The 16,217-nt window shown below is 40.9% G+C and overlaps 1 protein-coding gene across 1 annotated transcript; it reads left to right on the top strand.

Moving 5' to 3' along the window:
• Nucleotides 1-10,298: 10,298 nt before the first annotated feature.
• On the top strand, nucleotides 10,299-13,065 carry LOC131240748 (probable WRKY transcription factor 31). Its single transcript, XM_058239195.1, has 6 exons — nucleotides 10,299-10,684; nucleotides 10,792-10,890; nucleotides 11,168-11,329; nucleotides 11,415-11,888; nucleotides 11,979-12,092; nucleotides 12,202-13,065. The coding sequence occupies exons 1-6, from the start codon at nucleotides 10,379-10,381 to the stop codon at nucleotides 12,886-12,888; spliced, it is 1,842 nt and encodes a 613-aa protein (XP_058095178.1). The 5' UTR covers nucleotides 10,299-10,378; the 3' UTR covers nucleotides 12,889-13,065.
• Nucleotides 13,066-16,217: the final 3,152 nt, after the last annotated feature.

Raw genomic sequence — 16,217 nt, 5'->3', positions numbered from 1 at the left:
TTCCATAGGTTGAAAATTCTGGTCGATAAGTCAACCTGACTGATCAACACATTTTGACTGGTCGAATCGACAGGTCAATGGATTGCGCAGTTTGCGCAGTTTCATGCAATTTGTTTTTATTTCCGTTTTTTACTTATTTATATGCATGTAATTGTGATTAGGGCAAGGGCTAGACTTGTTTAAGGGTTTGAGAGGATTTTGGAGAGAGAAAAAGCTAGGTTTTTTTTTTTGGGACTTTGATTTGGTAAGGTTTTATCTCGTATAACTTTGTTATTCATAGCACATTATCATTTTGTGCTATGATTTTTTCCTGCAAGATTTTTTTCACATAATTTCAAAGTGTTCTATGTTGGATTTGTTTATGCAATTGTGAGTATTTTGTTTGATTCCTCTATGTGTGGTTCCACGAGTCCCAAGAAGTGGTACAGGAGCTAACGTTGGCAAGAAGATCAAATCTAAAGACAAGATATCTATGGTATCTATCATGAAGTTTAATATAGAGAAGTATTTCAGGAAAAAAATAATTTTAAATTATGGAAGTTGAAGATGAATGGCTTTTTAAGTCAGTAAAGATTGAAAGACGCGCTCCTTGAAAAGTGATGAAAACTATGCAAGAAGAAGAGTTGAATAAGTTAGATCAAAATGAAAATATCTCAATTCAATTGTGTCTAACAGATGAGGTCCTCTACATTGTTATGAGAGAGAAGACTGTGACTGATACATGGTTGAATTAGAGAACATATATTCAAAGAAGTCTCTTGAGAATCGTGTGTATCTAAAGCTACAATTGTTCAATCTGAAAATAGCTGATGGGCTGACATTGAGACAGATGTAGATGAGGCGATGAAGGATGAAGATAAAACATGTATTCTATTAAATTCTCTTTCAGAATTGTATGAATCGTTCAAAAACTCTTTGTGCACTGAAAAGATGACCATTATCATTGAGATCGTTATCTTAGTTGTTCAGTCGAAGGTGATAAGAAAGAAAAGCGGTGACATGCGTGCTTCTACAGATGCACTGATTATGAGGAGAAGAAATTCTGAACGGGATAGATGATTATTGCAATCAAGATCCAAATCTAAGAGCAAAGTCAAAGACAAGTTGAAGTGTCGGAGTTGTGATATGATATGACACATGAAGAATGATCGTTAGAATCCTAAGTCTAGAAAGGAGAAATTGAAGGGTTCTTCCAAATAAGCTAACACTGAGGAATCCAGTTACAGTGAGTGCGATGGTGGATTTTAGATAACATGCTGACCGTATCAAAATTCAAGTATTTTAACAATGAATAGATTTTATATACGAGGGTTTCATATTATATGACTCCTCATACGAGTTTGTTCACCAGTTACAGTGAGTGCAATGTTGGCTAGATGTTTATGAGCAATGAGAATGTCTGTAATGCGGCTGGTGTTGGATCAGTGCGCATTAAGATGTTTGATAACACGGAGCGTATCTTGACCGATGTGAGATACATTCCTGAGTTGAAGAAGAGTATGATATCTCTGATTGCAGTCGAGGCACCTGGGTGCAAATTCACTAGGTTCGATCATGTTCTTAAGGTTTAAAAGGGAGCACTCGTAGTCATGAAAGCATAAAAGAATGGTAACCTGTACAGGTTGATTGGGCGCACTTCATCGAGCGGAGTTGCAGTGTCTGTAGCTAATTTCACGTCCGCACGTATGTGGCATGCACACCTAGGCTACAAGAGTGAGCGACGCATGAACGTACATGTTTGTATATGCGTTGATTTTAGTATATGCGAGCATTGTATATATGGTAAATAATTAATGTTATCTTTTAAGTTCAGGAAAAATGTTTGTAAGGGGGTTCTGGATTATGTGTATTCTGATGCATAAGGGTCGTCGGCCGTAATTTCTGAAGGAGGGTCGTTATAGTTCGTTATATTCATTGACGACTATTTTAAAAAGGTGTGGGTTTATTTTTAAAAAAATAAATTTGAGGTTTTCACTAACTTCAAATAGTGGAAGGCGATGATGAAAAAAATAGTTAGAGCGAAATGTGAAAGTGTTGATGACAGATAACGATGGGAAATTTACTTCTTGAGAATTCAATCGCTTTTGTAAAGATGAAAGATCGTTAGTCACTACACAGTGCGCTACATACCAGAATAAAATGGTGTGGCTGAGCGAATGAATTAGATTCTCTTGGAGAAGACACGATGCATTATAAGTAATGTTGGGTTGAACAAGAAAATGTGGACTGAGTTCGTTAAGGTGAATTAGTTTCATTCTACGGTTATTGATTGTAAAATTTAAGAGGAATTGTAGAGTGGTCATGAGGTAGAATTCTTGGGGATACGAGTATTTGGTTGCGACGCTAACTCTCACGTACCGTCCTTTAAGAGATAAACTGGACCAAACGGATAAAAAGTATGTATTTGTCAGCTTTGGTGATGGTGTGAAGGGGTACAGGCTATATGACTAGGTCACAGAAAAACATTCTTAGTTATAACATCAAATTCGATAAGGGATCCTTGTTCCATAAGGATGAGCACAAGGAAGCAGAAAAGTTGGTTGTCGACATTCGGGATTCGTAGGTTACTGGAAAGATACAAGGATGACTCGAATATTATATTTGCCCTCATTATAGATGAGAGAGACCTGTCTACATTTCAGAAGACTCTTGACGACGTAGATGCCAAAAAGTGAAAAGTGACGATGCATGGCGAGATGGACTCCTTGTACAAGAATGAGATATAGGAGCTGATGGAGCTTCTTATTAGCCATAAAGCGATCGAGTGTAAGTGGATCTTCAGGAAAAAATAATATATATATATATACAAGGCAAGATTGGTAGCAAATAGATATGCTAAGAGAGAAGGTGTCAACTTTACTGAGATCTTCGTACCTGTGGAGAAGCAAGTATCTATCAGATTCGTATTGGCGCTGGTTGCCCAATACAATCTCGTGCTAGAACAAATGGATATGAAGACTGCTTTCTTACATGAAGAATTTGAAGAACATATTTACATGAAGCAACTAGAAGGATTTGAAATACAAGGGACAGCAAACAAGGTTTTTAGGTTGAAGAGATCGTTGTACGGCCTAAAACAGTCACTTATGTAGTGGTATAATAAATTTGATTCTTTTATAAAGAGTTAAAGGTTTACAATGAGTGAGTATGATCATTTTGTCTATTTCAAGACATCGAGTGATTGAAAATTCATTATCTTGGTACTATATGTTGATGATATGCTTATCGCTAGTCATATCATATCTGAGATCAACATACTAAAAGCTCAGCTATTAGGAATATTTGATTTGAAATATTCGGGGGATGCAAAGATAGTTCTCATCATTGACATACATAGAGTTAGGAAGAGGAGCAAGCTATAGTTTTCTTAAGCTGAATACATTTAGAAAGTATTGGTGAAGTATGAGATGGATAAGGCAAAAGTTGATCATCATTCCACATGCGCCTCATTTTCAACTTTCTTTTAAGCAGTATTCTGAAACAGATGAAGAATAACATGTTATGTCTCGTATGCCTTATTTGAGTGCGGTTGGGAGCTTGATGTATGCCTGTGTCTGTATTAGACCGGATATTTCACATGCGATGGGTGTTGTTAGCAGATACATGTCTAACCCTGGCAAACAACATTGGAATGCAATGAAATAGCTACTTCGATATATTTGAGGTACGCAGAATTACGTCTTAACACTAGCACAGATTGAGTGAAGAAGGAGTGTGCACGAGAAGCGATGATTATGGAGGTATGATGGAGATGAAGTAGAGATGGAAGATTGAACATGCTGTGTTACAACATGAAGATTAGAGTTATGGTTTAGATTGTTGAAAATCAGATGCCTCAATCTTTGCTGAAATATGGGTCATCGACCAATTAATAGTCTGGTTGACAGGTTAAAGGATATTGAAAATATATATTTAGTTTTTTGTCAAAACTCTCTAGACAGTTTTTGGAGTTTTCAACACATCGACCTGATCGATCAATGCACTTTGACCAGTTGAATTGACGGTTCGACGGATTGCGCAGGTTGCGTGATTTTGCATGATTTATTTCTTTTTCTATTTTTTACTTATTTATGTGTGTGTAATCAGGATTAGGGTAAGTGATAGGCGTGCTTAAGGGTTTGAGAGGGTTTCAGAGAGAGAAAAGGCTAGGTTTTTTTTTTTTTTTTAATTATTTTTTTTTATAGAGAAATCTCAGAGCTTTGATTCGGTAATGTTTTTTCTCTTGTAATTTTATTATTCATATTGCATTATCAATTTGTGCCATGATCTGTTCTCGCAAATGTTTTTTCATATAAATTCCAAAGTGTTTTCTATTGGATTTGCTTATGCGATTGTGATTACTTTGTTTGATTCTTTCCTGTGTGTTTTTACGAGTCCTAACATGATGCAATCAGCATTCCACAGGCACATATGACGTATTTGAAAAATTCTAAAAATTTACATGCTTAAAGATTAACTTGGATTTTAGCCGCATCAAATCGCTCATTTTATGATCAAGAGCCCACACCATAATCTCGGAGGCCATCCAACAAAGGCTATGTGAAGCCCACATCCTTCTGTACATTTGCCATTCTACCTCGTGTTAAGACATTAGTCAAGCAACAAAAGATCAAGTGGGTCACGAGATTAGAAACTTTGGGATAGGTTTTCAGCCGTTGGAGACCTCTTTATTTCTCCCCTTCGAAAAATATCTTTACATAATTTCTCTCTTTCCACATGTATTGCATGCATTGCACGTGCCACTTATCCTAATCTCTATACATAAAGCTAACAGTTATGGACGATTTTACTTATAAAGTTAATTTTGAAGAGTCTTCTATTAGTTACAATATAAATAGGATATTAGTGTCATTTTTTAAATGATTTTTATTGGACCGCGCGAGTCTAGATGTGATTAGGACTGTTTTGACATGAGTCTTGATTAATATGACCCAGTCGAGCTTAATCTATGCCGCATACCAACTGTATAGCGGGTAGCCTCATCTGTACTCTACCTACGGTGGGGTCCACAGCACTTTATCAATACCCTTCTTGATTCAACTTTCCATGACAAATCAATAAATTGCATTGATGGATGACAAGAAACCCATTTGCATTTTTCAACGTTAAGTAATGGATGGTCCATGGTCTAAATATTTACAACCAATAAGCATTTATTTCAAAATAAGAGGTTTAAAGTTCAAAAATTCAACTTCAACCAACTCAAATCCATAAATTTAATGACTTCTCGAAAGAACGTGACTCGAAGAAACCTGAGTGTATATGTATCATAGTTGAGAAATCTCGGGAGATTTTCAGATATTGGAAATAACACTGGAAATTAAATATTAAAAAATATTTATTATAAATTAATTAATAAATTTAAAATTTTAAAGTATGTGTAATACGTATTAGTTTTAATTTGAAAATATTTATTTCGTTAAATTTGAGATGGTATCCCTCTAAAATTCCAAAATATTTGATTCGTAAGATTTTGAAAATCTCGCGAGTGGTTTGTGTTTGCACAGCTTATCAGGGCACGCGGATTTCGTGCGAAAGCCTTCCGCAGGAAGTTCCTGCGCTTGAAACATAGGTGAGGCCCACTGTGATGTTTGTGAGAAATCTACACCGTTTATACGTTTTTTGAGATCATTTTAGGACATTGGGAGAAAAATGATCCGGATCCAATACTCAAGTGGGCCTAAAACATGATATTCGTGGGATACAGAAGTTTTGAATCACAGTTGAAATATTCGTGGCGATACAGAAGTTTTGAATCAGGATAATATTTTTTTTGCAGTTCATCTCAGTAGCAATGATATTATGAACGGTATGGATGGCATGTAAACATCACTGTTCACCCAGGGAGGTTTCAACGGTAGAAATTTCCCTAATCATCTTTTCATTTAGTGCGGCCCACTTTATTCTTGGATCCTTCTCAATTTTGGTCTAAAGTGCTAAAATGATCTCAAAAAACAGATGGACGAGGTAGATTTATCAAAAACATCATAGTGGGCCCCATATAGGTTTCCAGCGCAGGAACTTCCTGAGAGAGACTTTCGCAGGAAATCCGCGTCCCTTAGTAGGCTATATTTGCCAGTGGCGTATAACCCGGATTGGGTGAGACCGGGAAAACACTCACTTCGGTTAGTCCGTGACCGTGGGCCCCACCTTGATGTATGTGTTATATATACACGCCGTCCATCCGTCTAATTATGATCATTTTAGGGTCATGATCCCAAAAAATTAAGAGACCGAAATATCAGGTGGACCACACCAAAGGAAACAGTGGTAATTGAACAACCACCATTAAAAAATTTCTAGGGTACACCGTAATGTTTATTTCCCATCCAACCTGTTGATAAGATCACACAGATATGGACCAAGAGCAAATACAAATATCAGCTTGATCCAAAAATTTTGTAGCCCACAAGCATTCAATCAACACCGCTTCCAGTGGTATGATCCACCTGAGATTTGGTTCTGATTTATTTTTGGGCCCATCTTCTAAAATGAGCTGGAAAATGGATGAACGGCGTGGATATATAACAAATACGTCAAGGTGGTCCCAATGGTCACTGCCTCACCGAAGTCCGTGTTTCCTCATAATTCAAAATGCGGATCATGCGGTCCCTATTGCTTTTTATGATCTGTAATTAGTACGATCCTGGACCCTTGTGCTTTGCACAACATACTTGGGTTTTCGTTTTCAGCGGTAGAAGTTCAATCCCCACGGCCTTCGATCTGCCTTCTTTTTAGGGTCATGCATGCCTTAAAATAATCTCCAAAATAGATGGACGGTGTGGATAAAACATATACATAACGGAAGGCCCCACGGATCCCCTGACAGGACCGTCCGTCTCTAGCCAGGTCCTGGTGGGGTATCTAATCCGCGCCCTATGAGAGGATGGTATAGAACAAGATTGGTATACTCGGCTTTTAAGTTTGTATTAGTGGGTCCACGGTTCAGTGATCCAGACCCTTGATATGTTGGGTCCATTGCAAAAGGATCGTATCCCAAAATAATCCCAGATTTGAATATCCTTGACGCCATCTAGAAGCGCCTTTTTGAGTTGAACGCGTGCATTTCGATTCTCAGCCGTCTATTTTCAAGTAATAAATTAAAGGGTTAAGATTGTTCCATTGAAAATATCTTAAACATGGACCATCCACCGATAAGATCCCATTGAAGATTATCTGAGTATACTATTACACTGGGATCGCATTGTCTATATCAGATACCTCGTGTAACCCCCCTTTTCAATTTTCAACGGTCCGAAAATTATAAAATCCTCGGCGGCATTCACAACAGCATACTTGGGTTTTTATGTTTGTACCAATGGGTCCATGGTTCAGTGATCCAGACCATTGGTCAGCTTTGTTTAGTCTTTACCCCCACCTTGGATGAACATACGGTAGAATGTCCCAGACTGGATCGTGGACCCTTGCTAGCAGCAGTCCATCTATGGTGGTGATCAAAGTACCGACGGTCTAGATCACTGAAAATTGGACCCCACTTGTACATTCTGAATAGTCAAGCACCGCGCGGGTAACATGATAACGGAAGTGTTTGGTAAGGACGCACGTCTGTAAAGACCTCCACGTCCATACGCTGTAACTGGTGCCAATATGTCAAACGTGTAAGAAATCCAAACTTTCCGTCAGGTGGGCCATACTGCTTAGATGTTTTGCCGTAAAAATCACGATGCTTGACCCCTCAGGTGGTCATGGTGTGTTAAAAAAAGATGAATTCATAAACAATTCTATTTTTAAAGTCTTCCATTTGTGTTGCATATGGCCCACTGTTGAGTTTAAGGGGACTGATCACCTCTTGCTATTTTACCATCTTTCCCGCCAACATGGCACTTCTTTTTTTTTTGGAAATCAGAACTGTAGAAAAGACAGGCCCACTATCAAGATCACCCTCCTCTAAAATCCGGTTGATCCACTCACTAGGTTGGCCATAACTGTATGTTGAGTCAGACTGTCAGTCGTCCATTGGTTCCAACAGTGTGGCCCACCTAATGAGCAGCTGGCCTGATTTTTTTTGCCACGTGATCTTCCTGGTGGGTACTACCGTTTCCATGGTACTGATGTCCCTTAAAAATGGCATGTTGGCGTAAATATGGTACCATAGCATAAGATACCTTGGCCGTAGGTGATCGCCTCGGAGTAAAATAGCTAAATTTTTAGGGTTGAAAGTCTAAATAGCGTGACCCGAAAAGCTTAGGTATCAGGAAAATGGGTAGAATTGACACGTATGACTGTATATGGATGGACAAGGTTACGTATACGTGTGGGCTTCGTAAAAACACTCGAAGACAAGGGGCGCGGATTGGGTACTACCCCCGCCAGTACCTTGCTAGAGACGGACGGTCCATCAGGGGCTCTGTGGGACCACCGTAATATATGTGTTCGATCCAATCGGTCCATCAATTTTAAAATATCATTTTAGGGCATTATGCTAAAAAAGAGTCAAATCAAAGGCTCAAGTGGACCATACCACAGGAAGCACTGGCGAAAAATGACCATCACCGTTGAAACCTTCCTAGGCCCACTGTCATGTTTATTTGTCATCCAACATGTTCATAAGATAACATAAATATGGATGAAGGGAAAACATAAATATCAGCTTGATCCAAAACTTCCATGGCTCCCCAAGAGGTTTTGGGCAGTAGACATTAAATCCCCACTGTTTCCTATGGTGTGGTCCACTTGAGCATTCCATCTTCCTCATTTTTTGGCTCATTAATTAAAATTAATTTTAAAAATAGATGAACACGTGGATAAGATACGCTGGGTCCTATAGAGGCCATGACAGGACTGCCCGTCTCCGATTAGGTTCCTGATGATGGTAGTACCGAATCTCCGCTCGAAGACAAGTGAGTCGTAGTCGAAACTTCGGACTCGGTCCCACCTGGACACCGAAAGAGTCAATAAGGAAAAACGAAGAAGAGAAAAAGTACCCGGCAAACAAGATCCATCTTTGAAGAAAAGAGCAATTATAGGATCCCTTACCCAAAGCGTTCCACGGGATACTTATTTAAGTTTTCCATCCTTACAAGTGGGGCCCAACATAGATGGACACTCCTAACCGTTTTATTTAATGGCTACAGATAGATGGTTGATAAGATAAAACACAAATCGGCTGACAAATCTACCAATCTGATCTTCACAATGGACCCCACTCTTCCGAATAAGAATCCACTGGGGCCCACATACTGAGTGCTCCATTGATAAGAACCGTCCATGTTTCGGACTCTGTGCCGTGCGGTAGAGTCACGGGTAAAAAGCTTGGGCTGTGGTACGAACCTTATTTATTGTAATAGAAAGAAATTATAAAAATAAAAATAAAAAAAAGGACGGCTAAGATTATTGGGCCAGCTTCGCCTGTGAGCACAGGGGCAAAGGGATATTAGTGCTTCCTCCTCAAGAAAAGCACGGGCGCATTCACACGTGCCTGTCTGGATCGGGAGATGTAGACAAGGGGGAGTAAGGTCAAAGGAATTGCGTGGAGGGTTCGTGAAAGGGAGGTGGGGCCCACAGACGTCTACGCTGAGTCGCGAGGATACATCACGTGGGAAGCGCCGGGCCAATCGGGAGGGCCTCTCTTTTGGAACGGGTCAATGCTTGTCTTGACTCCCTCTCCCTCTCGTGACGGAAAGTCCACGGAACTCGCTCGCCGTCTTCGTGCCGTGTGGCATCACCTTCCATTCATCTCGCGCCAACTGTCACCTGACGCACCACCTCACGTCATTTCCTCCCTTCCAATTTCTTCTCGCATTCCACTCGCTCTCCTCACACGTGCTACTGTGCCACTTTTTTTTTGGGATCTTGACCGCTCATCTATAATTAGCCCGGTTGTGAACGCACGTGTCAGCCTCAGCACATGTGTTCCATATCTCTGTCGTCCACCACAAACGGTATATGTATGATCCGTGGATGGTTCAAGACGTTCCGCGTATGTTCCGTGTGGGTCGACTGGTAGGCCGTTCTGGTCATCAGGTGGCCCCTTGAGTAAGCTGACCATGTATAGATTTTTAATCGTTGATTTCCTCAGACTACGGTGATGACTGATCGGGCCTTATTTTTGGGTCAGGTAAGAAAGACGGTGGGTCCACCAGATAGACGGAGCGGGTAGTACGCAATCCGCGTCCCTGGTGGAGTAGGATTCAGTTTGATGTTACCGCGAGTAGCCATTGCATATAGTCCACGTCAGACGGATATAATTTCAAACCGCGAGTCGTTGTTCTGTATCCCCATCACACCCGCCCTTTATATTGGCGTGGGAACTGCTCTTGGAAAAGACTTCAAAGACTTCCTACTTCACACCCTTCTCTCTCTCTCTCTCTCTCTCTCTCTCCTCCTCTTCTTCTTCTTCTTCTAAGTTTCTTGCTTTATGGACAAAGGAGGACTCAGTATCGATTCAGACTCGCTCGGATTCTTCGTGTCTCAGCCTAACTCGTTCTTGAACGCAATTCACCATCAAAAGCGTAAGCGCGAATTCATGGACTTCTCAATGAATCTTAATTACAGAGATGATCCGGCAACAGCAACGATGAATGAGAAACGAGTCAACGAGATGGATTTCTTCGCTGAGAAGACCACATATCGGGCACAGGAGTTCGATGTTAAGGCCACGAACTTCGACAATATCAAGAAGGAAGACTCGAATGAAGGCGCGAGGATGAATTTCGGTGTAAATGTGAGTAATTCGATTTATTTTTTATTTTTTATTTTTTATTTTTATTTTTTAATTTTTGTATTTGGGGTGATGCTGAATTCTTGAATTATCCCTTTTTTTCAAAATAGACGGGTTTGCACCTTCTTACTGCGAATACGGGCAGCGACCAATCGATGGTTGATGATGGGATTTCGTCAAATGTGGATGAGAAAGAAGGAAAGAATGAGGTAAGAACAAAAACATTTGAATTTATTAGTTGGATGCATATTAGGTAGTTGTTGGTTGCACAACTGAAAAATGAATTGCAATAAGTAGAAATCACAATCGTATTACTTTCAAGCTGATCTTGAAAAGAATCTAAATGCAATTTTAAATAATTGCAATTTGTTCATATTTACTGTCTATTGAACAGGGTTATACATTTCAACCAATACTGCATCTAAATATCAATGGAATTCGTCGATTATTGTTTTGTGCTAATCAGTCTGCATACCATTCTTTCAGTTAGCAGTATTACAAGCCGAGCTAGACCGCATGAATGAAGAGAACCAACGATTGAGAGGAATGCTAAGCCAAGTGAGCAGCAATTACACCAGTTTACAGATGCATCTTGTGACATTGATGCAGCAACAAAATCCCAAAATCGAGACCGTCCAAAAACATCAGGTAGCTTTACTTACAAACTTGGATACTTTTATGTTCTAAACTCACCTCTCATGGTGATTTAATTCTACGGTTGTCGTCGTTTCAGAATATGGATGAAACAATAGAAGAAAAGAAACATGTACCGTTTCAGACTGTGGATGAAACGACAGAAGAAAAGAAACATGTAGTAAGAGGTGGCGGCGGATTTTTAGTTCCAAGGCAGTTCATGGATCTTGGTCCAGCTGCCACCGCTGAAACAGATGAGCCTTCTCAATCTTCATCTGAAGGGAGGAGCCATGATCAGTCAGGATCGCCTCGCAACAACGTAGAAGTGGTATCTAAGGAAATTCATGTACAAAACAATACCAGCAATGGCGACATAGTTCCATTAGATCACGACAAGAAAGACGCCAGCGACAGTAGAGGAATCGGTAAAGAAGAGAGCCCGGATCAGGCATCACATGAATGGGCTCAGAACAAGCTTCCCAAATTACCACCATCGAAGAATGCTGAACAATCCACAGAAGCCACTATGAGGAAAGCTCGAGTCTCCGTCCGAGCACGATCGGAAGCTCCAATGGTAAGAAATCAATGAATCATATGAAATTCATTACCAATCTCAATTGTCAATGATAGCCGTTTGTTTAATCGAAACGCTTCCTTTTCACAGATCACCGACGGATGCCAATGGCGGAAGTACGGCCAAAAGATGGCGAAAGGAAACCCATGTCCCCGTGCTTATTATCGTTGCACCATGGCTGCTGGATGCCCCGTTCGTAAACAAGTAAGTTTCAATGTAATTACATTTGATCTATGATTAAAAAATGGGCCCCATCAATCATCTTAATTTATTAAATGATTAATCCAAACCGTTGAATTGTTACAACCAATAGGTTCAAAGATGCGCTGAAGACCGATCCATTCTCATAACTACATATGAAGGCAATCACAACCATCCACTTCCTCCTGCAGCCATGGCTATGGCATCAACCACATCAGCTGCAGCATGTATGCTGTTATCCGGATCAATGTCGAGTTCCGACGGTCTAATGAATCCGAATTTCCTAGCAAGAACGCTCTTGCCTTGCTCGTCGAGCATGGCGACGATATCCGCATCCGCGCCATTTCCAACTGTTACCCTCGACCTCACTCAATCTCCCAACCCTTTACAATTCCAAAGGCCACCTACTCAATTCCAAGGGCCATTCCCAACCACCACTCAAGCTTTTGGACCGCCACCACCACAGCAGCTGCCGCAGATTTTCGGCCAAGCGCTTTATAACCAATCAAAATTCTCAGGCCTTCAGATCTCGCCGAATGTGGATCCAACACAATTCGCGCAGCTGCAGCAGCAGCAGCAGCAGCAGCAAACGCCACATCCATCATTGGCGGACACCGTAAGTGCAGCGACAGCGGCCATAACAGCAGACCCGAATTTCACTGCAGCTCTAGTGGCTGCGATCACTTCCATTATTGGCAGCGGCTCCCATCAGACTGGCAGCAACAGCAACAGCAACAATAACAACAATCTCAACAGCAACAACAGCAAAATCAGCAGTCCAAACTTTCCGGGGAATTAAAAGTTTATCAGTTCATGTTCTTGTTCTCTTCTTTTTTTCATTTTCTTTTATTTTTTTGGGGAGAAAAGAAAATGAGATAATAGATACAAATGCATTCTTTTTTAATGTTGTTATTATCTACGTTGAAATAATGATAATAGTATTGTCTGTGGATAGATCAATCTGCATATTGATTGATGGGTCGTTGTTTTTGTTTGTTTTTCCATATTGGAATCCAATCAAAATGCATTTTGATTGATTGTTGGGGTCGGTTATTCCGAGTCAAATTCAAAATGCAATTGAGAAATGAAATGGGTTTGTTGGGGTGAGATGATTGCGAGTCAAGAAAAGCGTCTCGTACACGTGTAGTAGATAAAGCATGAAGTTGATAGGCATGGAGTTTTACTTTGACACGGATGTAGCTTGTTTTGGAGATTTATCATGAAACTGAGAAGTGGTATTTTGGTTCTGCTCTTGTGGACTGGAATCCTTTACAACACCTAACCTATGTGGGGCCCACCTGTTGAATATATGAAAATCGAATCCGTACATCGTGTTTTATCCTTGAGTGTAGGCCCTGGGGAAAATAATCAGAGAGATTCCCTACTCATGTGGGCCACACCATAGGGAGCAATGGGGATTGGATGCTAACCATATGGTTGTGTGTGGGCCACCATGGTGTGGATGTTTCATCAGACCCGTTAATCGGGCGTGACTTACCAAGATGAAGTTATAGGTGTATGTGGCCCATACTGCGTAACTCGTAGGTTTTAGGTGCAATTTTTGAACTGTTCCCAGTAGACCATTTGATTTTGTTTTTTTTATATGTAGTAACAGTGTTTTGTATGTACGGTTCAAATAATGGAGTGGATTTACATATAATACTTGGTGGGCCCCACAGTTCATGATTGTTTAACACGCTGCGGAAAACAGGTGGTGCGGAGACAATTCCGGTACATTGGTTCTGGTGACGTGTGAGACTTGAGCGTGCATTGAATACACGTGATGCATGGGCTGGATCAGAACCCTTCATTTGTTAGGTCCAATAGCGAACGAGCGTTGATCCCAGAATCCCACCGTTAATGCAACTGTAACCCTCTGAATCGTGGGGGTGGCTAACATGGAGTGTATGTACTGACATGGTTGTGTACTAACAAGCTAACACAAAAAGTCAAAAACCCTCTGAATCGGGGACTCACGAAGACACTGGTTTCCGATCATCATATACAAGTACCACTTGTGCAGTACACGACCTGGTGGGGAGGACGAGAACTCATCACCCACAGCCGGATGTATGCTAGCTTGTCATATAGCCATTGGGTAGGATATCGCTCTGAGGCAGACAGTCAAGTGATCCACACCGTTGAATCAATGGATAACCAATGATCTGACTTGATATATATGTTGGGCCCACCCAATGATCTGGTTATCCAGATCTTCAAGAAGGTGATCTTCATGATGGGGTCTTCCGTTTTAGTGGTGCGGATTTCCTACATAAGAGGCGTGTTGGTGGAAAAAGTAGGGCTGCATGAGAAGTTAGCATGCTGCCGGATGTAGGTTATTAATTATGGCCGCGGATTCTCGGCTCTATTTCTGCTCGAGGGGACTTTCTAGGTTGCTTCGTGGATTTGCCTTTCAGCCAATCAAATGAAGATTCGCTGGTGAGTGTTGACTAACGTACGGACGGATGTATTCCCGATATGATACGGTAGGACTTGAAGAAATGGTACATTGTGGTTGAGCCATATCTTCGCAGAATACGTCGCAGGCTGATGTATCAATCAGAGCTATCCATATGGTGGGCCCTATCATCGATACGTAGTGTTTCAAAAGTCACACGTCTAGACTGACTACTCTACTAGCTTTTCTCACTTTCCCATTCTGTATGCTGGACTGTTCAACTTAATCTGTTTTGAAATGATACTTTGAAAGTCTATAAATTAGATGGTTAGGATCGTCCAATTTCTACTTATTTGGAAAAAAAATAAAATTTACTATTGACTGTAAGGGTAAAAGACACAGCTGATGTCAGATGACAGGTTATCTTACAGCGTGTGTTCTAGAGAGATGGATGTACCATATCCCTGTTCTCTAAGTCCTGCAGGTAACGTGTGTTCTAGAGAGATGGATGTACCATATCCCTGTTCTCTAAGTCCTGCGAGTAACGTCTGTTCTAGAGAAATGGATGTACCATATTCCGGTCCAGCAAGTTTTCCAATGGGAACAAACCATCTGCGGACGCGGATTGCGTTTGCGTCCTACCCGGCCAGTGTCTAGCCACGAACGGGCAGTTCTGTGGGTGGGCCTACCATGATGCATCTGTTTATCCATGCCGTCCGTTTTTTTTTCTCAGATCAATTTAATGTATAATCACAAAAATGAGGTAGATTCAACGTTCAAGTGGACCACACCACAGATAGACTCTTGCATTTAACGTAACTGACATTTAATGCAAACCAAGCTTATTATTTGATGTGGTACACTTGAGCGTTGGATGTACATCATTTTTGTATGCATAACTTAAAATTATTTGAGAGAAGGGATGAGCGGCGTGGATAAACAGATAGATGACAGTGGGCCCGCCCACAGAACTGCCCGTTCGAGGCTAGAGACGTGCGGGGGTAGTACGCAATCCGCGTCCTGCATTTGCGGAAACGGATTGGCTACTCCCCCTGACACCAGCCCGTGGGCTGGTGGTCGGTGCTCTGTGGGCCCCACCATGATTTATGTGTTTCATCCATTCCGTTCATCCATTTTTACAGATCATTTTAGTCTTGATCCAAAAAACAAGAGGGATATAGCTCTCATGTGGACCACAACACAGGAAAACAATAGTGATTGGATATCCACCATTTAAATCCTCCTAAGGCCCACTGTACTTTTATTTGACATCTAATCTGTTGATTATATCATACATACTCAGATTTCGGGAAAAAAACAAAGATAAGCTTGATCCAAAACTTTTATGGACCCCAAAAAGTTTTTAATGGTCGACCTACATTCAACACTATTTCTTGTAACGTGGTTCACTTGAGATTGGGATATACCTCATTTTTGGTCTCATACCATAAAATGATCTAGAAAAATAGATGTACGGCATGGATGAAGCACATACATCATAGTGAGTCCCACATAGCATCGACCACCAGCCATTGGCTGATGGCAAGGGGAGTAGCCAATCCGTTTCCTGCATTTGCTAGTTCGTATTCACCGTGCAGGCTGCTGTAATAGTTAATCACCAATTAAGAATAGCGTCCCATCCACTCAATAAATGATGCAGTCGTAGACAAATCCAGACCGCCCAATTGAGTTACCGATTGTGGATGGACAACTGTCGATACCTGTGTTTC

Source organism: Magnolia sinica, chromosome 3 (assembly GCF_029962835.1).
Source record: "Magnolia sinica isolate HGM2019 chromosome 3, MsV1, whole genome shotgun sequence".
Lineage (NCBI taxonomy): Eukaryota > Viridiplantae > Streptophyta > Magnoliopsida > Magnoliales > Magnoliaceae > Magnolia > Magnolia sinica.
Note: the sequence above shows the minus strand (reverse complement) of the source record. Positions and strands in the feature narration are given on the sequence as shown.